This window comes from Camelus bactrianus, chromosome 13, assembly GCF_048773025.1.
Source record: "Camelus bactrianus isolate YW-2024 breed Bactrian camel chromosome 13, ASM4877302v1, whole genome shotgun sequence".
Classification (NCBI taxonomy): Eukaryota; Metazoa; Chordata; class Mammalia; order Artiodactyla; family Camelidae; genus Camelus; species Camelus bactrianus.
Window position 1 is genome coordinate 65032863 of NC_133551.1, and position 27660 is coordinate 65060522.

The 27660-nt window shown below is 52.7% G+C and overlaps 1 protein-coding gene across 2 annotated transcripts in view; it reads left to right on the forward strand.

The window, feature by feature from the left end:
- ECE1 (endothelin converting enzyme 1) overlaps window positions 1-27660 on the forward strand; it is a 103891-nt gene that overhangs the window by 59793 nt on the left and 16438 nt on the right. For both annotated transcript variants that reach the window (XM_074377250.1, XM_074377249.1), the window contains exons 3-10: window positions 2727-2868; window positions 7887-8099; window positions 16323-16444; window positions 17648-17794; window positions 18945-19010; window positions 19985-20176; window positions 25637-25779; window positions 27032-27146. In XM_074377250.1, coding sequence (XP_074233351.1) covers window positions 2727-2868; window positions 7887-8099; window positions 16323-16444; window positions 17648-17794; window positions 18945-19010; window positions 19985-20176; window positions 25637-25779; window positions 27032-27146 — 1140 coding nt within the window. The remainder of the gene's footprint in view (window positions 1-2726; window positions 2869-7886; window positions 8100-16322; window positions 16445-17647; window positions 17795-18944; window positions 19011-19984; window positions 20177-25636; window positions 25780-27031; window positions 27147-27660) is intronic.

Here is a 27660-nt window from a genome sequence, read left to right on the forward strand (position 1 = left end):
GACCCCTCAGCCTGGCAGTACAAGTCGTGCAAAGAAAAAACAAAGGCTAAAAACCCTATTTTCAAATTCCATTTGCCATTTCTGCCTGGAACTATGAATTTTTAATTTAATCCTGACTTAATCCTAATTAAATTTTGCAGTGAACACCCTCTGTTTGCTTGACATTAAACAGTGAGGCTCAGCTCGACTTTCTGCTTCTGGGGGGCAGCATGGCCATTGGGCTGAGGCTGTGGGTTTTCTCAGCTCTCTCTCCCTCTCACCCCCACTTCCTGTGTTTCTTCTGCCACCAATACTCATACCCACTCTTAGGGATGTTGTGAAGACAGAGTAGCATCCTCTAGCAACAGAATAGAATTAACACAATGCTGGACACACAGAAAACACTTAAACATTAGCTGCCATTAATTGTTACTTTTTTCCTCCCCTCCCTCTGTTGTTTCATCTTCCCCCTTTTATTTCTTCTTTCCCTCCCTTTCACCTCCTCTGGTTCCCCAACCTCTGTCCACAGAAGAGAGAGTTTCCTGCTTCCCAGCCATGACAGCTGTGCTCCTGGCCTCCAGGAGCAGTGGGTGCCTCGTCAACCAAGGTCTCTCCTCGGCTTAGCTTTTCACCCCTCTCCCCCGATGAGCTGAGCCTGGATAATGAGAGGCCTAGAGGAGGAGGCAGAGGGTGAGACTAGTTCAGGAGCAGGACAGCTGGAAGAGTGAGACTAGGTGGCCATGTCCCCACACAAGCAGCATCTGCTTCAGATCCTTTGGGGCCCCCCTGAATTCATTCCAGTGCCCAAGGTCAACTGCCTGAGAGAATTCATGCCTCTGAAAAAGCACTTTGTAAACGTCCAACGCTGGGACCGTGTTAGCATCGTCCCAGGCTATCTATGCGCTGGGCCCGCCCAGCTCCCAGTTGTCACTTAATGGCAGTAGCATGGTCAGAGTCTTTGTTTCCCACATTTTAAAGTGGGTTCTTAAGGGATTTCAGGAGGCGACACCCCTCCCTCTTCCTGACACAACTGCTTCAGTGTCCGAGCCTCCTGGACCTCCACAGAATTGTCACCAGGCCTCAGGTTCCTTTTCTCCGTTTTAGAACCCTTTTTCTTCCCCCCACAAAAAGTTCTTGTCTTCCTTTTTCTCTAGTGCAGCAATCCCCAGTCATTTCCTGTTCAGAAAACACCCAGGGCTGACCATGAGGCCCGTCAGTGCCCTTCCTGAAGGTGACCAGTCTCAGATCCCCAAGTGCCATTGTGAGGCCCCCTGAGGGCCGTGACCTGGCTCTCAGAGGCGGCCACCCCCTCAGCTGTTGGGGGGGGCACTTGCAGGTCAGAGGCTGGGTCTCCTCCTCTCCCCAGGCAGCCCCCACCTCTCCCCACCTCCTGGCAGGCTGTGTAGGTCTCCCTGCCTCCATGCCCTCCAAGCTTTGCTCCCTCCACCTTGGCTTTTCCAAAGAGTAAATCTAATGATGTCACTCCAGCCCTCAGGAAGAGATGCCTGGTCTTTAAACTGGCTTACGGTGCCCCTTAACACCCAGGGCGTGCCCCACTTCCCCTTCCCCATCCCCTCCCTGTTCACCTGGCCAGCTGCTACTTAATCTTCAAGACCCAGCCCAGGCACCCACACCTCTAGGAAGCCCTCCCTGACTGAACCCCTGCCCACCCCAGTCTGTTTCTTTATCGGCCTCCCTGCTGGGCAGTGAGCAGCTGAAAGCGAGAGGGTCCATCTTCCAACGTGGTCCTGAGTTCGTGCTCAACTGTTGGCACGTGGCCGCAGTGTCACTGAACTGGACCCCACCTTCAGGGGACCCTTCCTGTCCTGTGGCCCTGGCTTTCGCAGGAAGCACCCCGTGGAACAGAGGGGAGCCCCCAGCTGGCCTTGGGTGTGAGGGCCAGGCTGAGGCCTCTGAATGCTGTTGGCTGGTGTGTCCCTCCTCAGCCTGCAAGGCCCTGTCACGCCCTCCACTTCCTCTCATTGTGCCTCCTTTCCTGTTTAGCTGGACTGTTAGACTGGGGATATTTTTCCCTCCCTTTGAGGACCTGCCCAAATAGAGCTATTTCTCCATTGTCTCTCCCCTGACATCTCCCAAAATTCTCATCTCTGACCCCTGGGTGGGCTCTGGAATCAATACACTTGGGCTCGAATCCGAGCTCTACCCTTTAGATGTGTGATGAGAGGCAAGGATCTCAACCTCTCTGGACTTTGGTTTCCTCATTTGTAAAAAGAAACTAAGAGCACGGCCCTCATGAGATTGTGAAGGTTTCATCAGCTAAGGATGTCTGTGTCCCTGGGAAGTGTGAGCTGTGGCTGTGTCATCCTGGTGGTGGTTCCACCCCAGCCCTGTTGAAGCGGGGGCTCGGAGGAGAGCCCAGCTGGATGCTCACTGGATGCCTGCGAGTCCAAACATCCTGTTCTCTTTTGAACTCCTTACTGGAGAAACAGGGAAAAGCTGATCTTTTTTTTTTTTCTTATACCCGTATCGGGTGACACAAAAAACACAAGGCCGGCTGGGTTGAGCTTCTTGACTCTGATGTTTAGGAGCAAATCTGAGCTGCTGAGCAGAGTGGCGGTTCTCTTCCTGGATTAGGACTGATTCCGTGGGAACAGGACCACCCCTGAGGCAGGAGCGCAGCCCGGATGTCTCCCCGAGGCTGGGGCCTGCCACGGAGCCCCCTCCTCCTGGGCAGGGGGCGCCCATGGCTCACATCCTCCCCGCCCCTCCTGCCTCCTTCCCTGCAGGTGAACTTCCGAAGCCCCCGAAGTGGCCAGAGGTGCTGGGCTGCACGGACCCAGGTGGAGAAGCGGCTGGTGGTGCTGGTGGTGCTTCTGGCAGCAGGACTGGTAGCCTGTTTGGCAGCTCTGGGCGTCCAGTACCAGACAAGTAGGTGCCTCGTGGGCGCATCGTGGGCTTCACTCATTCCTGCCCTGGCCCTGTCCACTTGTTTAAGGGGCTTCCCCAATCAAGCCGGGCCCAGGAGAGAGCAAGGTCTGGAGGGCTGAGGTTTACCAGGACAGAATGAGACCTGGGAGGTGGGCGGATGGGCGGTGGAAAGGTTTTGGGATCAGAATGACATGAGTCCAAATCCTGGCCTGGCAACGTATTGTGCATGTCACCTTGGACAAGTCACTTCAGCGCTCTGAACCTGTGTCTTCTCTGCTTTAAATGGAGAAAACAGTGCCCAGTTTGGGGATGTCTCTAAGGACTAGAGTTACTGTATATCACATACCTGGTGCCAAATAGGACTGCTCTAACCTTAGCTCCAGGTACTATTATTGTTCAGATGTGGGCTAGTTGGACACAGACTGGCATCGTCCACCATCCACAGTTCCAACAAAATAGCAATAATGGCTTCCGTCTACCGAATACTTTCCATGTACCAAATACCGCACCTCTCCTGTACAGATGTAATCTCATTTCCTCCTCACAGCAACCCTGCGAGGTGTGGTTGCTTCTGGCCCCATTTTCAACATGAGGAAACTGAGGCAGCGAGACTCAGTGACGTGCCCAAGGTTATGCGGCTAGTGCGGGAGGGAGGGGAGCAGCTGGAATTCAGCCGCCAGCTAGCAGGCCCCAGATCTCAGACTTTGCCTCCTTTTGTTATTCATGGTACACCCCAATGTGTGTTAGTGACCCCAGAAAAGCTGTCCTTCTGTGATCCAGGGGGCCTTTGTGTACCTCTGTCCTACCTTGTATAGCAGCGTGATCCGACCCCACTCTGATCCTGCGGTCAGGGATCTGAGGCTGGTTCTCTGTGTCTGGCTGAGTGTGTGTTGCAAGTGCCTCACACAGAGTCTATGCTCAGTAAGCTCTCACGGAAGTGCGAAGGGCAGATCCAAGTTAAAACTAAGAATGGGAGTCCAGACAATTCCAGGATCTCTCGCTCCCCTGTGTCCAACATCCAGCTTTCTGGTGGCAGTAGTCCAGCTGGTTGAGCAGCCTCTGGGGCTTTGCTCAGAGTTTAACCCCATCGACTTGGTCACCTGGCACTTAACCCATCAGAGCAATGGTGAACCTTCACAGGATCTGGGAACACCAACCCCAGGCTTTGTTGAACCTTCTCCACTGTGAATTTGCTGACCTGAGTGGGTGGCCATGCTGGACTGGGATGGGGAAGGGCTTTGGGGGCCTGGAGAGAGGGTAGGACTCCATCTGAGTCATCCTTACATCCCTCCTGTATCATTTACTCATTCATTCATTCATTCTTCACTCCATAAACATTTGATGAGTGCTTACTCTATTTCAGGCACCTAGACGGTACCTGAGAAGCAAGTGCTTAATTATTTAACTCTAATGGTTTGTAGATGTTTCACCACATGTGCCTAGCACCGCCGGTACAACGCATATCTGATTGATTGATTGATGATTATCAGGCCCTTAACCCTATAAGCTTAGCTTAATTCCTGCGTGCCATAGTTGTGCACATACTTTGCAAAGTGAGTAAATAAATGACTGAATGAACAGAGAACAGGAAGGAGGACTAAGCTGAAAATAGCCTTTACTGATGACTCTTATCCTGCAGCCGCCATCTTGCTTCATCCTAAATCAGCTTCAGTTCAGAAGACCCTGCCGGGCAGTGTAGACGTAGCCAGCCTCGTCTGCCCAGCTCTTGGCGCTGTGCCTGGGGAGTAGGTGAGACTCCAGCAGGCAGCATCACCCTGAGATTGCCCCTAGGCGTTCCCAGGATGTTTCTCCACCAGAAACCAGAAGGGAGCTCCCAAGGGCTGGCTCCTAGCGATCGGGCCCCAATACTTCTGTCATTGCCAGACGGAGCCCACAGGGAGGAATCTCGCTTCTTTCTCTATCCCAGCCCTCGCAGGGCCTCAGAAGGTTTTTCCCAGCCTGGACCTGGCTGAGAGGAACTCTTCCTCTAGGGTGGAGCTGGGCTGGGGATCAGGTGACCCTTGAGCCAACCCATGTGTCTTTATCAGTCTTTATCAACTGCCTGGACCTGCGCCTGGGAAAGCCGTGGTCACCCCAGATAATGACAGTAACCTCATTACCCAGCAGCAGGTGCGGCATTGGCCACCTCTGAGCAAACATCGGGCCAGTCAAAGCAAACTCTGATGACTCCGAAAGAACTCACCTTTAAGTTATGTCTGGGCACTTAAATACCACTTTCCTGCTGTGCCTCCTTTACAGGAACTTACAGATGCTTTGCAAACAGTGGCAGAAAAACAAACAATAAATTGTCCAGAAAATATTCTGCATGACTTATGTAGTGTCAAGGCCAGGCACTGTCCGAACAAGTGTCTGTGAACTATGAATTAATTAATCAAATATACATTAGGTACCTGCTGGGCCAAGAATAGTTGGGAAAGGATCTACAGACCAATAATTAGTCAAATAATCAAGCAATTGTTGCTTAAGTACCATCTGGGGACCTCGTCCTGTGCAGACAGAGTATGTGCTCGGTGAAGTACTCAGACCTCTCAGACTAATTCCTGGGGACTGGTTTCTTATTTTGAAACCAAGTCCCCCTGTGATAACTAGAAGAATCAGTTTCTCTCTGTGTGTCTCTCTCTTGGACACACACATAAGCATGCACGCACACGCACGCGCGCGCACACACACACACACACACACACACACAGATTCTGCTGTGTCTTGCTCCCCGAGGATCACCCTCTTACAGCCAGCTGTACTCTGGGTTTTCCCACCACCCAAGATTTCAGCAAGCTTTACTTCCTGTAGTTTGTTGTATAAAAACAATAGGTATTCTTTTCCTTTTCCAAATATGAAGTTATATCATAATAGTGAATAGGCTTTTTCAGACTACTCAGAAATTCTCTTCCCCCCATAAAGATTCTAGTACATTCCCTAAGTTAGGAAGTGGGGCCTGCAACCCTAAGAGCTCATCTAGAGTGATTTAAAAGGGTGTCAGGCTCCCACCATTTCCGTTCTCTGTTTTCGTGTCTAATGGCTCAGTAATTTTTGTTGTATAATCATCTCAAAACAAGTAATAACCTCAAAATACAGTCACCCTGATTTTTTGTGCTGTTGTGCAGCCCCTCTGAGCCCTTTGTCAGCCTTCACGACTTTGTGTTTGTCATCTGATATTAATAAGCCCACAGGCCACCCAGCCCTGGCTGGCACTATGTTTCTGAGTGAGGCGAAGACCACCCCTGCCAGCATGTTCATTCTCTTCTGCTCTCTCAGGATTGGCCTGGGAACATCGGACCCTAAGACTCCAGGGAGCTGGGCCCCTGCCCAGTCGTGAGGTTGTTTCATCGCCGTGAAATTGGTCCTACTGTTCTCCCTCCAGTCTAGATGGAGAAACCATGAGGCTCAGAGGGATGAGCTCACTTGCGTAAGGCCAGAAGCAAAGAACCCTCTTAGAACCCAGGCTTAAGAAGGAGCCTCCGACGCCTGCCCTGCCGCACTCCTCCCCCTGCAGTGGGGAAACCAAATGTGCCAGGAGGGCCGCAGCAGCCCCGGTGTCCAGCCCAGGGGTGGTGAGGGAACGCAAGGAAAGCCCAGCCTTGGAGTTGCCGAAGCAGCATGGAGTGGGTTCAGCCTGGGCTCTCCGACGCAGCAAAGTGGCCTTGCTCCGTTCACTTGCTCAGAGCTTCAGTTTCCTCATCTTTGAGCAGGGGTGCCGCACCCCTATCAGTAAACAACCCCTCTTGTTGTTGGTCTGCTTGTTCCGCTGGGCCTGTGTTCTTAGTCACAAGCCTCCATCTCCTGTGGGCAGGTGCACCTTGCCACCTCGGACTAGGCCATGGCTAAGGTTGCCCACAGTTCAGTTCATGTGCTTGAGCCTACCCCTCAGCCTCACAGCAGGAGTCTGGCCCCTCCTTTTGCCTCTGGCCTTCAGTCTTCCCACCTCTGCCCCACAGCCTAAGAGAACCAGCTCAGAGGAAGCTGATTTCCCTGCTCATTGTGTGTTTCGGGGGCACTTGTAGGATTTGGCAGCCCTCCCACTGCCCACCTGCACCAACCGCCACTCCTCATGCTGGCATCTGGCAGGTGGGGCTGCCCTGCCTGCTGCCACTGGCGGCCAGTCATCACCGGAAGAGCTCCCTCCAGGCCCTTAGCAGGCACAGGGGAGAGAGGGTGAGGTTCAGTTCAGATCCCACTGGCTATTGGACAGGGTACCTAGCCTCTCTGGGCCTCAGTTTCCCCATATGTAAAAATGGCCTTAAGCAAAATGATCTCTTAAGGTGGTTTCATTTTTATTTTTTTGAAGATTCAGTGATTTTCCTGCCTTGTACTCAGTGGGAATGATTTTTCATAGTTTCCTTCTATTCCTAATAGTCTCTTGTTCTCCCTAAGTCCCGGCACCATATTGTCTGTATCACCCTCTTGGCAGGAACTAAATATCCTCAGTGTATGCTTGTAGAATAAATGATGGACGTTTCTCCTAATGTCGTCTTTTCATTTTTCTTGTATGATGTTTGTATCCCCAACTAAATTATTAGCTCTTGAAGGAAAAGTCTGTGCCTTTTATATCTCTCACCACACACGCACACACGCACACACACACACACACACACTGCACTCAGCAAAGAATCTGGAAGATAGTAATTATTTTGTTAAATAAATGAATGCATGAATGAGTGAATGAATTTGTTGAGCACCAGGAAATAATAATAATAAAAAAAAATCAATGAATATTTGTGGAAGGAAGGACTGATTTAAAAAAACACCTTGGTTCTGAGTACTTTTTAAAGCCATAGACAAGATTTCAGACAGCTAGACAGAAGTCTAATTTATAAGCGAGGAGATCATGAGTTTACAGAAATCTTTTCTCTGTAGTGGTCTAGTGATTGTCCAGTTCCCAATCTGGTCAGGGCTGGGGTGGGGTGTGGCACCCCAGGGTCCCAGGCCACCTGCACTGTATTCCCATAGCCTCCTCCCTGCTAACCCTTCACTGGCCTCTTGTCCTTGACCCCTGCCAGGAACCCCACCGGTGTGCCTAAGTGAGGCCTGCATATCAGTGACCAGCTCCATCTTGAGTTCCATGGACCCCACGGTGGACCCCTGCCAGGACTTCTTCACCTACGCCTGCGGTGGCTGGATCAAAGCCAACCCAGTGCCTGATGGCCACTCGCGCTGGGGGACCTTCAGCAACCTCTGGGAACACAACCAAGCCATCATCAAGCACCTCCTCGGTAAGCACTCAGCAGGGGACCAGTGGATGGGCAGCAGGGGACCAGTGGATGGGCTGCAGGGGAGGGCTGTCTGCTGGACCTGCCTGGCCAGGCCCGGTGAGAGGAAGACCTTGGCAGAATGGGGAGATGAAAGGCTTTCCTATGAGATAGGAAAAGAGTGAGACTGGGTTGGAATGTCTGCCCCATCACTCATCATGTGAGCCTGAGGAAGGTGCTTATCTCTGAGCCTCACTTTCTTCATCTATAAAAACAGGAGTAATAACACCCAAACGGCGGAGTTTCCAGAACTCAAGCACATGCACGTGAAGCAATAGTGTGGTATGTGTGGCACATAGTAGGTGCACAGGAACTGGTAGCTTTAGTTGTGGCTTTTGTGGCTTCAAGCTGTGGCTTAGTTTTGGATCAGTATTGCCTGTGAGTTTTACAAGTTGTGAGCAAAAGGAATCAAGGCTGAGCACACTAGATTGGATTTTAAGGTTGTGAGCTGATAAAAGTTTTAACAGTGGTTTATCTGCGCGTTATTCATCGTAGGCATTGTCTTCCTTAGCCTCATGGTTCTCAGGCTTGCATGATACGCCGTCTAGCCAAAGTTCTTCTCTTTATACCTTGTTAGGCCTTCAGCACCTCTAGCTGACCTTGGCGTTGGTGGTTTTATCCTCAGATTAGAATCCCACGTCTGTCTTGTTTGCAGCTGTAGCCCTGGTTACATGTCTGTTGAATTACCGTCTGCCCGTTGGGGTGCTCCTCCACGGGCAGTCAAAACGCCCTGTGCTGTAACCTCTAAACGTTCTGACTTAAACCCCTTAGAGCCGAGACCCTCGCCACCCCTGCTTCCTAGCTGACCCCCGCCCCATCCTCGGACCCTAAATGCCGGGAGAGGCTAAATCATGAAAAGCCAGTCAGTTAATCCATCAATGGCAGGACTTAGATGCAACAAATACTTATTAAGTTAAGTTTTTAAAAAACTCTCATAATACTCAAAGTAGATAAATTGAAGAAGACACCGAAAGGGGACAGATCTTCTCAAAGGGACAGAAACCTTCCTATGAGACAGGTAAAGAGTCTAATTTGATGATCATGAATTCCAGGCAACTGTGTCTTTTAGAAGAAAGTAGGAATAAGCAAACCAGGTTAAGGAGACTTTTCCTTTCTTTCCCGTCTCAGCCCCAGGGGTCATGGCTGCTGCAGGGTGACACCCACCCGCAGCTTCTCCTTGGCCCCCAGCAGCTCCTGGGTGGGCTCCTCGGCAGCCCCTGCTTGTCCTCCTGGGGGTCAGAGCAGGGTGGTGGGTGGCAGTGGGGCCGAGGGAACTCCATACGTCAGGAACAGCAAAGCCCCCTGCCGGCTTTATGCCATCCAGGTGCCTTTGGTAGGAGACCGAGACTTTCATTTCAGCAAATCTGTCTGTGGTAGCCTGACTGGAACTCAGGGATGTCCCTTCCCTAGCACCTAAAGACACAGGGGCTAAGCTGGGACCATCAACCGAAGCAGGAGGGTAGTCCAGGCAGGACAACAAGATGGGCTGGTGTCCCTGCTTTGGTCACCAGGACCTGGGTTCAAGTCCTGGCTCTGCCATGAACTGTGTGATCTTGGGTCAGTTACATAACCTTTCTGGGCTTCTTCTCTCATCAGTAAGTACAGTGAGAACCAGGCCTCCTCCAGGTTATGAAAATTAAATGGGAAAATATCTTTAAAGTGCTGTGCCTAGGCCGGCCATATTATGGAGGCTGCTGTCTGTGTTGGTGTCACTGTTCTTATTATCACCTTTGACCTTTGCCCGGCACTTGTCAGTTTACAGAGCTCTTTTGTAGATTCCATCTTACTTGACCCTGTGGGGTAGGAGCTAGGAAGGTATTGCTCACCCCACTTGACAGATAAGGAAACTGAAGTCCCGAGAACTCCTCGAGACAGGCTAGGAGGTGGCAGAGCTGGGGCTGCCTGACTCCTGGTCACGTGTCCTTTCCCTGTCCCACACCACCTCCTCCAGGTTCAAGGGGCGGTACGGCTCCCTGCCCATCTTGTTGGAGACGTCCTGCAGGAAGCAGAGAGCATTGAGAGCCCAAGAGAAAGAGGCTGACACTTGTTGAGTGTCTGCTCCCCACCCTGCTCTGTACCAGGCTCTTTATATCCGCTGCCTCCTTAATCCTCACAGCTACACTGGGACTGAGGAACAGTGGTTCCCATTTTACAGATGAGGAAACTGAGAGAAGTTAAGTAACTTTGCCACAGACACCCTGCCAGTACAGAATGGAGAGGGGCTCCAGCCCAGGGGCAGTTAGCACTGAGAGGGGATGGGAAGCAAGGCGTTGGGCCCTCTAACTCCCAGTCAGGCCCAGAAGCAGCCCTTTTATAGGGTACCCGTGGGTCCTGATCCTGCTGGTTCTGGGGCTGGGTCTTTTCAGGAGGACCTTGGGTGTAGACCAGGACAAGTCCATCCTCCTGCCCCTCTCCCCAGGTGGCAGGGCCTGTGAGGAGTGGCCTCCAGTTCTGGGCTCTGGCCTTACATCCACACTGTCCCTGAGGGTCAAGGTGTGGTGGGGGAACTGCACTGAGCTGGACATGGAACAGCCAGAACTCTGCGTTCAAGCCCCTGGCCCTGGGGCCACAGCCTGGTGGTTATCAGGAGCCCAGGCATGCTAGCTCACCACGTGTGACCTTGGAAAAGCGACCTGGCTTCTCTCCAGCTTAGCTTCACTATCTGTAAAATGGAGATAATGATGCCACCTGACACTCAAGGTTACTGTGGAATGGTCTCACATGTGATGGGTCAGAGTGCTTAGCACAGAGCCTAGCACCTAATAGGTGCTCAGCATAACAGAGCTGCCCTTCCCGGTGGTGGAAGGTGAGTTCCAGCCCAGACCTCTCCCTGCAGGCTGTGTGACTGCAGAGAGGCTGAGGAGCCTCTCTGGGCATCAGCTCTTCCCCTCTAAAGTGGGAACTCACTCAGAGCACTGGTAGGATTGTTCTAAGGGTTAATTGGATGACTGAAGAAAGAGTAATTATTGCTTATTTTATTTCCTGTAGAAGCACTGATGGACCCTGTTATCAGGGAAGGGGGTACAGGGCATATCCATAACCATGCTGGGTTGTTTACTTGTATTATTTTATTTAAATTATGGAATAGGCTGTATCTGCCCATTTTCTAGATGAGATTCTTAAATACAAAGGAAACGTATTTCCTAGGAAGTGGTAGAGCTGGGATTCAGCCCCAGAACAGTGGGTCCTCAGACCTGTATTTTTTCTCAGCTGTACACACTGAGGTCACAGAGCAGCCCAGAAATACAGTTTGCCAACCTCCTTTCCCCCGTGGCTGCATGACTGAGTTCTCCAGGCTGGGTGAGACCTGGCCCAGGCCCAATGAACACAGCAGCTGGAGTCACCTCCTGTCGTACTGACCAAGAGCTTCCTCACAAGACCTATCCTGGCTTCCCCTCCCCCTGGGCTCACTCCTGGGAACTGGTCTGGAAACAGCCCCTCACCTGTGGGCCTTCATACCTGGGGCTTTGATACCTGGAAACTCCTGAAGGGACAGGAAGCGGGTGAGTGGGTGACCAAAGTATGCAGGAACGTGGGCTGGTGCATTCTTGGGCTCAAGGCCAGGCTGGTTTCAGCTCCCCCAGACGTAGAGGTCAGCCAGCAGGCCTCAGGAGAGAGCTGGAGCTGAGGGGATTGGGACTCCAGGGGTACCTGGCTGTCCAAGCTGGCCTGGGGGGTGGCTTCTCTCGGAAGAGAAGGACCATTCAGAGGCTGAAGAGGGCTGGGTCAGCCAGCTGGGCGGAACAGCTATTACCAGCATCTTGCTGTGTGACCTCGGGCAAGCCGCTTCTTTCTGTAAACGGTGAATTCATTCTGGCTCCCTGAGAGGAAATCCAGGCAGATCTGTAGCAGGTGGGTTGAACCGGACCTAGTGCCACTGTGGCATGACCTGGCAGCCTCATGGCTAGAGGCGGGTGACCCCAGATGCATGAGACATAGATACCTCACCCAAAAGACACTGCACCCACCCGAGCTACCAGCTTGGGCTGTCTTTGTAGGAGACAACGGTGTGTCCTGCCTTTACCAGAGGAAGGATGCAGCTGAACCCGTCACCCCTTAGACTGGGCCTTGCCTTACGCTTTCCAGCTTGTGCTTTTAGCACAGACTGTTCCGCCATCTAGAAGGCCTACCCCACCCCTCCCTATCCTGCAAGACGTTTCTCAAACCTGCTTCTTCTGTTATGCCTTCCGTAGCTACCAAATGGCCTCTCTGGACTTGAGCTACAATTGTACGTTGTGTGCCTGTCATATTTACTATATTTTATGTTATAAGAAGAATGGCATGCAAAGAAAAATTGATCCCTGCATGTTGTAACCATGTGCACAACACAGATTCCATAAAGAATGTTAGCGGTCTCCCTTTCTTCTACCCCTGATGCCAGTCTCCCTGAGAAATACAAATAGCATCATTCCAGTAGCATTGAATCTGGCCACATCAATGACTTGGCAGTTAGTCATGTTGCCCTGTGACATCGCTTCTATTTTTATTTTGATTTGTTTTTCCAATATTTACTGTCTACAGTACTTTCATCTTCCTGTGCATGTTGGAATCTCTATGGACAAGGTCTGCATCTGAAATGCTTTCTATTCAATATTGTGCTGGCAGCAGTGGGCCTTTCTTTCTGTTTGGGAAATGGTCAGATGGATTGATTGATGGATTGATCCAAGGATGGGAGTGGGTATCCAGGGCTTCTTAGGGCGGCTGGACTGCTTCAGGTCTGCCCCTGGTTTTCAGGTGAACCTGCAGGAAAGAGAAAGGGAGGCACAGAGAGCTTAGGCCTCTCTTCTGGCCTCAGCCACTCACTGGTGTGACCTTGGACCAGTTACTCAGCCTCTCGCCAGTGGAAACTGTTAAGACAAGATTTACACCCACAGCCACACCCACACACAGAGGAAGCAGTTCAACTTCCCAGGGAGGCTTAAAACCATGTGGGTTCAAATTCCAGCGTCCTGAGTATTAGCTCTGCCTCCCTCGGCGAGTCCCTTCATCTCCTTGTATGTCATTTTCCGCCTCTGTGAAATGGGGCAGCAGTATCCACCTCAGGGCGTCAGTGTGGTGATGAAAAGATCCCAGCACATGGCCGAACCAGCAGTGGTCATCAGTAAATGGCAATGGTCTTAGCTTGATTTTTGTTCTTCCACAAAAAAGGCACCTCCTTATCAGCTCCTCCTCTTACCCTCACCAGGTGGGGCTCCCAAGGCCAGTGTCTGAACTGCTTCTGTGTTTTATCTGAAACAAACGCTGGTCCTGTCCTGATGTGGAGTCGGGCCCCACATGGTCCTGGCCAGCCAGCCCAGCTGCCGCGCAGAGAGGGTGGGGTGCTGCTGCTGCCGAATATGCAGTGACCCCCATCCCTGCAGCCCGCCCAGCTGCGGGAGCGTTTGTTTCCTCCCTGGGAGCGATGTGGGAAAGGGTGTTCCAATAAAAACTCCCAGAGGAAGAAGCGGGCCGATTAAACGGTGTGCTGTCTTTCCTCTCTGGGACTTTGGGGAAGTGACTGAGGAAGTTTCTGGAATTCTGGGTGCCTGGGAGGAAGTACCCAGGCTGTTGGGAGCCCTGTTGTCTGGCCCTGGACTGTCAAATTGTTTCCATACCCCTGGGGCCCAGGAAGTGCTACCATCTCCAAAAGGTGGCCCCTTGCTGGGTCATGGAAGCCGCCCAGTTGATTCCTCCTGGCCTGCTCCCTCCTTCGGGGAAGTAAACACAGGCAGGCTGTCTTAAAGAAAACCAGGCTTTTAACTGTGACTGATTTCACTCTGAAACCGTCTCCTCCCTCAGGCTGACGTGACTGATGCCTTTCTCTGCGGAGTTCCCAGGACACTCCTTCAGTTAACACTCAGCAGTTATGTACAGTCCACTAACTGTGCCAGCATCGTGTAAGGCATAACCGTCTTTTCTCACTGTAAGGAGCACAGCCAGGCTGTTTCTTGGGAGCCTTTCTTTGGGCCTCTTATCTAGGTGGCCTTGGGGCCACCGAGGAGGGAAATGCCAGCTGTTTCGAGGGCCAGAGCACACAGAGCGTGCCTCCCTCACTGCTGGCCTGGCATTTCAGGGTCATGGCCAGAGCCACTGTGAGCAGTGGGATGCCGCTTCTGGGGTCTGGTGAGCAGTGACGGTTCTTCAAGAGCCTAGCTGCTGGGGGATGTTGTTACCGAAACTAGACCCCTGGGAGGTGGGTGGGGAACCCCCTTTGCTTTCCCTGATGTTCTGCTTCCTGAATCTGAGGAGCAGGGAACAGTCCAGCTTCCGCCACATCTACCCTCCCCCTCCAGAAGGCTCTTCTCATGCTCCGGCAGGGCCTGGGGGACAGCAGGTGTTTCCAGGGCCTGGCAGTGGTCGCCTGTGGTCTCCATCCTAGCCCCTCAGCACGCAGGCCCCTGGACCTCTGTCTCCATATCTCCCTTCAAACTAGCCCCAGGCTAATCCCATCCGCTGTTCAGGGCTATCACTCTGACTTCAGCAAGTGATGCTGTTTATGGTAAGACTTGAGGGGCAGGGGAGCCCATGGAACAGAGCTGGGAAAGCTGATTAGACTGATCAGGAAATGACACTTGCCCTTTGAAACAGGCTGCACCAAATGGATTTCTTTTCTCCAAACAGCTTGCTCAGTTTTCCTCATACTGTCCATATTTCCCCAAACCTGCTGCCCTTTCCCCTCATTTCTACCTGGTGAATAACTTTTCATCCTTCAGAACCAGCTCAAACAGTGGAACGTCCTCTGGAGACACCCCCACCCCAACCCTCCTCATACCACCAATGGGTGTGACTTTTCTATGGGTCTCAAAACCATTGGCATTAATCAGAGCACTCTCCTGTCGTGCAGTCACACCTGTGTCACCTTATGACCAAGGGCTCTCTAGGGGCAGTAATGGATATTATTCATGTCCGTAAAGCCTAGTGCCCAGCCTGGTGCCTGGCACCCAGTGGGTGCTCCGCATTGAGGCCCTTCATTAATGAGCATCTGAGGAGAAGCTTCCCAGGCAAGAGGGCCTCTGAGGGGCCTTGAAGGCTGTGTGGGGTTTGACAGTGTCCCACGTAGAAGGCCAGGGTGAGTTTTCTCTTTGTGTGTTTACTTGTTTGTTGCCTGTGTCCTCACTCTGGAAGGGAAGTTCTGTGGGGACAGGGATGTTGTCTTTTGCGTCCCCAAAGCTTCCACAGAGCCCAGCACAGGGAAGGCACCTAGTATCTGTTTAGTGGATGAATGGATGAAGTTCTGCCAGAAGTCTTCATGGTGGAGGCAGGGTTTAGGGGACTCTTTGAAGGAAGCAAAAGAAGGAGTTTCAGGGTCCAGGAAGAATGAGTATGAAATGAGGAAAAGTGGCTGGAGCAGTGAGGAGCTCCCCAGGGTGGGGAGCAGAATGGACCGAAGGAGTGGAGGGGATCGGGGACCCCGGCGGGGTCTGGAGCAGGGCGCTGAGACAAAGGCTCAGGCCCAGGAGCCCTGGCACGTGGCAGATCCTTCGTGCCCTGAACTGTGGGGAGCGGTCACCTTCCCTGGGTGCCGACGGGACCCTGCCCCTGGCTTGTGCACGTAGAGGAACATGGCCCTCAGCACGTGGCATCCAGACCAGGGCACCAAGAATAAGGAGAAGGGACAGAGTCTCCCGGGGGTCCTGGTGTAAGGGATTGAGATGCTGCTTGCGGGGGTTGGGAAGGAACATGGCAGACGGCCTCTGCATCAACTCCAAGTCTGATGAACACACCCGCCCCTCTCAGGGAGAAGCGGAAAGTCAGTTCATAATGAATGAGGCCTTTAAAGCTTCCGTCCAAGTCCAGTCATTATCGCAAGAAAGGTCATCTGGGATCTGACGACCAAGATAGGTCCCTGTCCCACGAGCCGGGCGGGGGTGTTTGGGCCACGTACTGGCTGGCGGAAAAGGCAGGCTGTCCTCCTGCTGGGGGGCCTGTGCTGCCAATCCAGGGACATGTGTGTGGACCCATCCAGCAGAGGGGGAGAAACACGGTCCTGACTCGCAGTCACCTGAAATGAGGAGTGCCTCTGGTGTGCCCGGCCTGCCCACCGGCGGTCACATCCCCATCATGACTGGGTTCCTCACCTGCACCAACAGGCAGAAGTCCAAGCTCTTCTCACAGCTGAGAACACCGAGGCTCTGAGAGACACTTGCCCAGGGCCACCCAGTGTGCAAGTGGGAGCGTGTTGCAAACTGCTGTCCTCTGTCATTCCAGAAAACTCCACTGCCAGTGTGAGTGAGGCGGAAAGGAAGGCCCAGGTGTATTACCGTGCGTGTATGAATGAAACCAGGATTGAGGAGCTCAAGGCCAAGCCCCTGATGGAGCTGATCGAGAAGGTGAACCCTTGCCCTGCCCCTCCTCCAGCCCTCTCCCTTTTACCCCTGTCCCGTCCCCATACTCCTCTTACCCCTGCCCCCTGCCCCAGCTTCCGTCCCAGCTCTCAGCTACCACCAGGACCCCGCCACCTCACCCCTCCAGCCACCTCACCCACCTGGATCAGAGTCTGTCTATCTGCTGACGGGTCGGGCTGAGTGTGTGTGCGCATACGTGTGCACCTCGGCATAGCCGGGAACGTCTTGTGTCGTTGTGTGGGGATATATGTCACGTGTGTGTCTCTGGGCACCTGTGAGTGGTCCACAGGCCAGCTTTACAAGGAAAATGTTTCTCTATGTTGCCGCTTCCTTTTCCTCAGAGGGCATGTTTGTGTGTGAGGTGGGGTGTGTTCTGGAAGGACCAACAGAAAGCCTTGGATCAGAAGCAGAGCCCTCCCTGTGAGGAGGGCCGCACTGACCTGGGGCCTCCGCGTCCTGCTGAGCAGAATGAGTCTTTTTCTTCCTGGGCACCTTCCAGTCAGCTTCAGATGGACTCTGAGGGGACTGCCCAAAGCCGGCCGGGCTACCCAGCACACATGGAAGGGTGGCCTGGGTGTTTTCTGGCAGCCTTCTGCTCCCTCCCCCAATTCCTCTTACCCCTGCCCCTCCCCCTGCTGGGTGGGGCACTGGCAGATGGGGAGCTGTGGGCACTGGGGAGTGGACAGTCCCTCCCCTCTGGCACAGGCCTCACGTGCCAACACTGACCCAACCAGGGAAGACTGAGGAGATTAAAAAAGTCCCAGCTCTGAGAGAAACTCAAATCAATCATAATTCATCGACCTCTTAAAAAATATAGACCTTTTTTTTATGGACACAGTTGAATTTCTGATGTAATAGGAATTATATTCACTGTAGTTCATTGAGTATTCAAAAGTGAACAGAGTACAGGAAAAGTCTCCTTCCCATCCCCTTCCCCAGACACCTAGGGAGCAGCCACATGTGGCTTCATGACTCTCCTGTTTAGGCTAAGTCTTTGCTCCCTGGGGATCTCCGGCTCACTGGCTGGAAACCCCTAATGAAAACAGACAGTCCCTTTCATTTGCTCCTGAGGCTCAGATAGGCCAGGGGGCTGCAGAGGGTCACAGAGCAAGTCAGCCGCAGAATCAGAATCTCCCCCGGGGTCTCCCACCACCTCATCCCCTCCCCATTCCCTCTCCATCCCCACAGCTTGGGGGCTGGAACATCACTGGGCCCTGGGACAAGGACAACTTCCAGGACACCCTGCAGGTGGTCACATCCCACTACCGCACCTCGCCCTTCTTCTCCGTCTACGTTAGCGCCGACTCCAAGAACTCCAACAGCAACGTGATCCAGGTGAGCTGGCCTGGAGGCCCAGGAAGAGGACGGGGCATGATCTCAGGGCCTGCTTAAAGTTTAGCAAGCAGCGGGGTAGGGGGCTTGCCCTGGGCTGCAGGTTTCTGGTTTCTGGGCCTTGGTTATTTCTGCAGGCTCCCAACTGTGAGATTTTTGCAGGCAAGAGGTTGTGAAAGGGCAGGCTTGTCTTCCTTGAGTGGGTGGGCTCACTGCCGCACAGGTGAATCTTTGGGGTTCTGATTGGTCACTGTGTACCCCAAGAGTGATGTCAATTTCTGGGCACAGCTGGAGCCACCTCCTGGTCTCCCCACCTCAGCCCCCAAACTTCATGGCTCTGCTTGGGATGGCTTTGAGTCCATCTCTTCCTGCCAGAGCCTGCCCCAGACTGAGTATCAGAACACCCAGGGGAGCTCCAGCCCTGGTCTGCCCATCCTCAGATGCAGAGGCAAGAGACCCAGGCTGGGGGTCCTGAAGACTGAGTTCCCACCCACCTCTGCCACTCACTCACTGTGTGACCTGGGGCAAGTGCCTCAACCTCTCTGAGCTGCAGTTTCCCTATCAGTCAAATGAACTATATAACACCCACTCTAGGTAGCTCAAAGTGGTTCTGATAAGGGTCAAGTAGCTATCAGGGACTGACCCTCCCCACCCACCCAGCAATCAGCAAGCCCCTCGCTGGCACTCTGTCCTTGAATTTTCATCCCAGCTCTGAGGGTTAGATGTTATTTCCCCTATTTTCCAAATGAAGAACCTGAGGACCAGAAAGGTTCAGTAACTTGACCAAAGTGACAGAGCTTGTGAGTGGCTCTCAACCGCTCACCATCTTGGGAAGAGTAACGAGGTAGAGGTGCTCTGCTGAGCCTCGGAGGAGTTTAAAGAGGAAGGTGGCTCCGTCTGGCCCTTCAGAAGGGCCTGGAATCTCTGCGTCTGACCACGTGTGTGGGAAGGAACACAGCCCCACATGTGTCTGTCCCCTCACTGGGGGCCCATACTGGGGTGGCCTCAGCTACCAGCCTGTGCTCCTGCTGGGGCCTGAGCTAGTTCTCTCTTGCTATGTGCCAGCTGTCTCCACGGTGGGCAGAGGCCGTGCCTGTGCAGGTGTGTGCATATGTGACAGGTTATCCCCTCTCATTCCTGCCTTTCTCTCCAGGTGGACCAGTCTGGCCTGGGCTTACCCTCAAGGGACTATTACCTGAACAAAACTGAAAATGAGAAGGTAGGTGTGCCTCTTCAGAGAGAGTGGCTCCTGTGTAGCCACCTCTCTCCCTGGTTTGTCCCCATCAGGGTCCCCTCAGTGTCCACACCTGTGCAGGTCTTTAAAGCTGAAGGAGCATAGAGGTGTCACTTACCTAATAAATGATAGACAGTCCCTGGCAGGGAAGGGATGTCATTTGTCCCCATTCTAGATTGAGGCTTTTTCACATTCAGGCACCATGGACACAGTGGGCAGGGGACAAGTGTCATTTGTCCCCATTCTCAAGCAAGGCAGTGATAATGGCCACCACCTCTTATACACATTACCTCTGGCCTTCCAACTAACCCTGAGATTCTCATCCAGGTCCACTAACTCCAAAGCCCGCACCTCTCCCTCCCCCGGCTGTCTTTCGTGATGTCCTGGGGAGACCTGGTCTGAGGTTCATTGTCTGTGCATTCATGATCCCACCCCCTTGTACTGAGCAAGTTCCTACTAAGTGCCTGATGCTGGGGAGAAAACGGTGAACAAGACTGGCCTGGTCCCCGCCGCACAGGACTCTGAGCCTAGGAGGGGAGGCAGATGTTGAATAACTAACCACCGGATTAGCAGCATGATGACAAATTATGATAAGGGAAGGGTGAGCTGAGAAAGTAACCCAGGGACCTAATTCAGATGTGGGAGCTTGGTAGAGCAGGGTGGTTCAAAAGAAGCATACCCCAAGAACTGAGAGATGGCCCCATTGGTGGCTGTCCTGTGACAAGTGTCCAGGAGGGAGTGTGGGCCAGGGCAGGGCTTTATCCTGAGAGCCACAGGGAACCAGTGAAGAGAGGCACTGCCAGAATCATTCCTGAAGCTAGTTTCCAGCATGTTTTCCGGGGTCAACACCCAGCCCCAACGCTCCCTGCACTGGGCTGCAGCTGGCCTGCCCCACCCTGTCCCCCTTGTCCAGTGGGCAGTGGCAGCCTCTGATGGATGGGGGGTGCCGGGTCCCACAGGTGCTGACGGGATACCTGAACTACATGGTCCAGCTGGGGAAGCTGCTGGGCGGAGGGGACGAGGACTCCATCCGGCCCCAGATGCAGCAGATCCTGGACTTTGAGACGGCGCTGGCCAATATCACCATCCCCCAGGAGAAGCGCCGGGACGAGGAGCTCATCTACCACAAAGTTACGGCGGCCGAGCTGCAGGTAACTGAGCTCTGCATGGCGGTGGGGATAGCCATGGAATTCAGGACGTAGGGCGCCGGGCTGGGGGTGTTTACACTTACTTCATCAGACCCTCAGGACAGCCCCATGAAGCAGGGGTGGTTGTTATCCTCAATTCACAGATGGAACTGAGGCTCAGAGAGGTAGAGTTACCTGCTGAAGGCCACACAGCTGGTGACTCCGAAGGTAGTCTCTTGCCCTACGCCAGGCTGCTTCTCTGAAACAGCATTTACCTGGGAAGACTCTGTGGTCATAATAGCTCACGTGGATTGAGCATTTCTGGTCTCGAGCTCAGTTGCATCAAGTCTGGTGTACAGCAAATGAACGTGAGGGGTGGGTTCTGTCGTCACCTCCCTTTTCCAAGCCAGGGGGTTAGGTGACGTGTTCCTAGGTGGCAGTGGAGCTGGGCACTGGACTCAGGCTTGGCTCACTGAAGCTCTGCTCTTGACCGAGACCCCTGGCGACCTCCTGGAGCTGTAAAATCCGAATTGCAATGCTCTCTGTACTGAGTGTAACCCATCTGAGAAGACGGCCCCTCTGTAAGTCAGCCTCTACCAAAGGCTGCCCCCTGGTGGCTACTTGGGACTTGCAGGTGGTGAATTGATGGCCTGCCGGTTTGTTCCTTCTTTCCAGTTCATGGCAGGTTGGTGTCCAGCCTTCTCCCAGGTTCTGGGGTCACAGAGGAACCAGCACAGTGACTTTGGCCAATATTCCCATTTCCTGCCATGGGATGCTTGGCTGGGCTCGCTCTTCCACTGGGAAGGATGTCCACACCTCTCCACCAAAGTGCCTCCTCCCTTTTTTCTTCCTCTTCCCAGCCAAGTCCTGCCCACCCATTAGAGTTTGGCTCGTTTCCTCTCCTTTTGTGAAGAACACCTGGGCCCCTACCCCTTTGTCTCCTCCGTCCCTCCCTCCGACAAGAGTCTGTGGGGCCACCTTGGGGCTTGATCTTGATGTGCTTCCAGGCAGGTCGGGGGCACCAGTGCGGAAAGAACCCCAGTCTCATTGCTGAGTGCCTTGGGCAAGAGAGGCAGGACCCGGGGGCCAGGGGCAGGACGAAGTCGGGGAGGGTAGGTCTAAAGATTGGGTGAGCAGTAGCTGGGCAGACTGGGTGTCCCAGGCAGAGGTGCGGTCCACGCAGAGGCTGGGGATGATGGCAAGAGAGCCTGGCCTCCTTCTGGGGGCCAGCTGCCCATTAGGTCCCCAGAGAAGCTGGCATCAGGGTGAGTGGTGCTGGCTGGGTTGTTATGGAGATGAGCAGCCTGTGTTGGGCACCATCTGGCACTGTTTTTCCGCTCTGAGGCCAGGAGGTCAAGGGAGATGCTGTTTGTGCAACATGATTTGATTTCATCCAGTTGCCCAGTTCTCAGCCCAAGAGACTCTGGCCATCCCTCCCCACAACGGTGGCCACGATGCTGACTGACAGCCTGAGAGTGGGCGAGGAAGCACAGTAGCCCCGGGCACATCTGCCCCAGCTCGGGTTCCAGGTTCTAGCCCCAGATGTCCTGTCACCTTTACTTTTGCTCTGTTCTTCCAAGCAAGAAAGGAAAGGCTTTTCCTCCCACCCAGATGCAGAGCTGCCAGCATGGGGAGGCTTTTAGCAGAGGCAGCAGCCAAGCAGTGGTGTGAGCCCCGGGCTTGGAGTCAGAACACCACTCCAGCCCAGCCCCACCATGAGCCTTGGGCAAGTCACATAACCTCTGATTTGAGCCTTAGTTTCCTTCCTTGTAAAATTGTCTTCACTCACTCATTCACACCTGCTCTGTTCTGGAAGACAGAGAGAAATGAGGGGCAGCCTCTGCCCTCATAGGGGCAGTGGTTCTCACCTCCAGGGCACAGATTTCTTTGAGGACAGGTTGAAAACTACTACATTTCTCCCAGAAGAAATGGGCATGGGTACATAGAAAAAAAAAATTGTGTCTAGCATCTCAAAAAGTTCTGGACCCCTGAAGCCTGGTGCCCTGGATGGGTACTGGCTGGGCCTGCCCGGGGGCTGCATGATGCTGAGACGAGGCAGAGGATGAGGGCTCATTTTGTAAACTGCCGTGTGTGATTCTAACACATTACAGTGATTGTTACCAGTATTATTCCTTTGCTGTTGATGATGACAACCCACGTCTCCAGCCCTGAAGAATTTGATTCTCGGACAGAAAGTGTCTTTGTGTTCCCTAGTATCCGGAAATTTGGTTTTCTTCCTGTAGTCCAGGTGTCTCAGGGAAAGGTGTGCCACTTTTTTCACAATGTCCTTCTAGGCTCGCCCACGGAATGCCGGGTGGTTCTAGCCTGGCCCCCAGCAGCAGAACCTGAATTCAGAGCCATGAATCAGACATCTTTGTGTTGCTTCTCTAAGGGCCTGAGGACCTTCCCATGCCTTTCCAGGACCTTCCACACCAAAAGCTGATTGGGAATGAGCCCCACCCTCTGCTCTCAATTCTCCAGCTGAGACAGAGCCTAAGCGCATCCTCTTTTCTCTCCCACTTTGCAAGCCCACTTGAGCTGGGTGGTTGGTGACCAGCAGTTCTCTTTGGCTGCGGGTGTGGAAAATAGAGCTCATTGGTGTGCCCCAAAGGATTTGAGTCACAAGTGGAATGTCTGGTTGGTTAAAACAGCCATCTCCATGGAGACAGGCACACGTGTTTATTTTAGGAGTTCGCTAAAGCAATAAAGATTGAAAATGTGACAATCCTGGTATTGAACACACCTTATTTCAGAGTCGTGGAAATTTACCTGCACAGAACACCTGCTCTCCTAAAGGAACAGGCTTGGGTTAGGTATCTAGAAATTTATCACCACCTGGTATCTATACCCCGATCAGAGAGTTCTAGTCGCCTGCAGTTCCTGAAGCTCTTGTTAATTGTACAAACAACAACATTTTGTAAACTTAGCAATTTTCCCAGGGGTCTTTGCCAGCAGTCGTGCAGTTGGGTGGCTCTAAGTCCATCTCACCTGGACACTTTCAAATTTTGCAGCCACAGAAATTTGAGGAGGAGCTCCAGATGTTACCTGCTTGGGAGTGGCGGGGAGTGGCTCCTGCCAGGAAGAGAGGGTGGAATGGACAAGCCAGGGAACAAAGAAACTCAGTTTATTGAGTAAGCCATCCCGAGAGGCACAGAGCAGCCAGGTGTTGGCAGGAATCGTTTTCTCCATTTTAGAGGAAGGGTGCAAAGTGACTTGAGGTCCCAGAGCTGGTTCATGGTGGGAACCCCAAACCAGGTCTCACTCCCAGACAGGGCTCTTCCTGTCATCTTGCTGCCAGACAGGCAGGGGTGTGCTGAGGCTCCCTGGGCCCTGCTCTTCCGACCCCGGTGGGTGGTTTGCAGTAGGTCATGGTGGGAATACAAATTGTTCCCCATCACTGAGAGCCAATTGTTAAATGTTTACCGGCACACCACGGCCTGCAGGACCTGCCCTCCTCTGTCACCACGGCCCACAGGACCTGCCCTCCTCTGTCCTTTGAGGTCCTTGTTCCCCAACAGCTGAGCAGCCCTTTAAAACCAGACAGACTGTGAAGTGGAAGGTTTTTATGGCTGTCTCTGCCCCTGAAGGCGTTAAAAATATTTACCACAGGTTATGGATTCATCGATGTTACCGACTGACATGGAATAAGAGGAGACACAGTGACAGCAACTGCACTACTGTTGGTCAAGCCCCTCTCATGCCAGGCACCTGTGCACATTCTTAGTTGATCTTATGTATGAAAACCATTTATAACGCATCTCTCACTTCCTCCATTTGTCTTGCATTGGCCTTTTTTCAAGGGAACAGAGAACAGAGTTTGGAATCAGGCCCAGGACTGCTCTTAGGAGACCTTGAGCGATGATTGTAATAGCTAATCAATGATTATAATAGTTAACATCAACTGAGTGCCTGCTAAATGCCAGAGACCATTCTAAGCGATTGACATTACAGGCATTTTTGCTGTAACACAGTGCATGCAGTCCTGAAAAACCTTGCGTCCTGTAAAATGATGGACCAAAAATAACTAAAAATAACAGAACATATGGGAAAAATAGTACCAGAGCAGACCATTCAAAAGTTGTATAACTTTGCTTGAGAACATCATGCTGAGTGAAATTAGCCAGTCGCACAGGGACAAGTACTGTGTGGTCCCACTTACATGAGGTAGCTAGAGTAGTCCGATCCATAGACAGAAAGTAGAAGGGTGCTTGTCCCGGCCTGAGGGAGGGGCCTGAGGGGAGTTATTGTTTAATCAGTGCAGAGTTTCGTTTTGCAAGGTGAAATCTGGGGATGGATGGTGGTGATGTTTGCACAACGACTAGAAGGTACTTAATGCCACTGAGCTGTACACTTAGACACAGCTAAGGTGGTAAATTACATTGTGTGTATTTTACCATAGTTTTTTTTTTTTAAGTTATGTAGCTTGTAATCAAAACACTTACAAGACAGTAACTGGGACCTTGAAAGGTAGCTCAGTGTGGCTGGAGGCTGCCTGGTGGGAAATGGAACTGTGGGCTGTGGACACAGACCCTGCCCACGGACGGGAGCTCGGCACGGCGGGGCTGCCCTTAGGTGGGCCCAGGGCTGGTGCAGCCTGCTGGGGGCTGGGAGTGTGCCTCTATGGGTAGGGAGCCCCAGGAACAGGTGCTCGTTTTTAAATTATCTCAAAATAGAGCTGACAGCTTCCTGTGTGTGCATCAGCTGAGCTGAGAGCTCTTCCTTTCTTGCTGAAGGATATCATCCTACCCTTGCTTTTCCAGATCCCTTGCCTGAGAAAAGCCCCCCGTGGGAACACTTTACACACCCTACCACTGTCACCTTTGCAGTTACCAGGCATCTAGAAGGCTGATCGTGTAGAAGCTAACTGATGATAGGGAAGCACCTGTTGAGTAGAACAGACGGGATTAGCTTGTCTCATCCTCCCACCAACCCTGGGAGGTGGGTTCTGTGATGAAGACAAGCGTCACTTTCCAGATGAGACCCTGGAGCACAGAGGGGTTCATCCGCTTACTCCAAGTCACACAGCTAGGAAGAGTATGAACCCAGGCAGTTTGGCTCCAGATTCTACACACATCCATCACAGACCCATCTGAGGCTTAGTTTCTCCATCAATAAAGTGGGGATAACGGTACCTGCCGCCGAGGCTTGTCGTGAGGTCCAACTGAGAGAAGCTGTGTGAGTCTCTTGCAGTGGCGCCAGAGGGGATTGACCAACAGTAGCGGTGGCTGCCGTCATTGTGTCTCTCTTACTCCTTGTCAAGTGTCAGGTGGGTGTTTGGCGCCTTGCGGTTCTGTGTAGTGTCTCTGATGGAACTCAGGCAGCTGTGTTTGCCCTCTGCCCCTACCCTGGCAGCCAGCGCCCAGCTCTCTGCTTTATCTGGGGCAGGGGAGGCACAAGGACGCCTTCTTTGCAAGAATGCCTGGGAGACCTGGGCTCTGAAGAGCAACAGCCCAGCCAGAGCCACGCTTTCCTCTCCCCTTCCAGGCCCTGGCGCCCGCCATCAGCTGGCTGCCCTTCCTCAACACCATCTTCCACCCCGTGGAGATCAACGAATCCGAGCCTATCGTGGTCTACGACAAGGAGTACCTGGGGCAGGTCTCCGCCCTCATCAACAACACGGACAAGTGGTGAGGGCGCCCGGAGGCCTGGGGCGGGCCCCCGCGGTCACACACATTCTCAGCCCGGGAGGGCGACACGCTGACTCAGGACAGCAGGCCCTGGGCTGGCTTCCTAAGAGGCAGCAGGGCACTGCTCCCCTCCGCCCACCAGCTTGGTGGCCCGGGGCACATTTCTTACCCTTTTGTGGGTTTGTTTTCCTCATCCATAAAATGGGGATATAAATAGCACTGACCATGTAGGGCTGTTGTGAGAACTGAGTGAAATATTTGCTGTGAAGTACGTCAACACAGTGCCTGACACTGGGTGGGATGCAGTAAATGTTAGCTAATGTTTTTAATTAATATTTATCATTTTAATAATTTTTTATTTTATTTATTTTTGAGGGGGGAGAGGTAATTAGGTTTGTTTGTTTATTTTTAGTGGAGATACTGGGGATGGAACCCTGGACCTTGTGCATGCTAAGCACACGCTCTACCACTGGGCTATATACCCTTCCCCCCATGGTTTTTTTTTTTTGTTTGTTTAAAGATTTGTTATAGAAATTGTTTTGAACTACAAGGGAAAAAACTCCAAACTTAAAATTACCGAAAACACTCATGTTGCTCTTCTGGGATGTGTATTCATGTTTGTAGTGAAGCATGTTTGTGAAAGAGACAGAGGTGGATTTTCTAATACACGGTTCCTTTTTTTTCCCCATCATTGTGACTACATATATAGTCTGCTTTTCCCTTGACCTGAATCATAAGCATCTTCCCTATGTCATCCCAGACCCTCTGCAGGTCTCATTTTTCAAGGCTATCTAATATTCCATCAGATATAAATATGATTATTTATTCACAGTTCCCCTGTTGTCAGACATTTAGCTTGGTTCCAGTTTGAGGGTGGGTGTTAGCCATAGTGAACACTGTATCTCTGTGTGCTAAGGTGACTTATTTGCAAAGGTGACAACAGCCACAGATGGTTCTGTGTGTCCAGGGGGTGAGGGCAGTGAGAGCTCTCATTCACGGAGGCCTTGGCCCAGCTGGCCAGAGCTTCCTTTCCTGCCCTTCCAATTCTTGGGCCCCCTTTCCTGTCTCTGGCCTTCTGGTCAGGACATCTCCAAGCTTTGGAAATAGACGCCCCTTCCCCACTCCAACCCAGCAGCACACCCCATCCAGAGTGAGTCTCCATGGGCATCCCCTAGAGGTCGGGGGGCGGGAAATACAGCTCAGTATCCAGCCCGGGGCACTTCTGAGCCTGTCTGTCCTGCTCTCGCCCCAGCCTGCTGAACAACTACATGATCTGGAACCTGGTGCGGAAGACAAGTTCCTTTCTTGATCAGCGCTTTCAGGATGCTGACGAGAAGTTCATGGAAGTCATGTACGGGACCAAGAAGGTGAGCCTGTTAGCGTGCGTTTCCACCCACGTGCTGAGCTCCTCCTGTGCACCAGGCCCTGGAACTCGTGGCGGGTAGATAACAGGCAGAGAATGAAGAGGGCCACGGGAGGGGTCTGCCCTGGTGTTCCTGGGCACCCAGGAGGGACCTAAGCCAGCTGGGAGTGGGCAGAAGCTTCCAGGAAGAGGTGATTACACTGAGTCAAAGTCTAAAGAAGACAGCAATTTAGCTAATTTACAGCAAAAGGTGGCTTCTAATCTCTCCCGCCTCCTTCTCAGTGGTGATGTTGATACAGGCTTTCCTTGTATAACTCATGTGACCGTCACATCCCTGCGAGGTGGGTATGATTATCATCCCCCTTTTACACAGGAGCCCCCCAGTAATAGTACTTCCTCCCCATAAACATAAAACCCTTGGGGCAGTCCCTGGCTTCTGGTAAGTATGACACGAGAATTCACAGATGTCATCCTACCAGGCCCCAGACCAAGTGGTCTCCACCACCTTTAAATGCCGC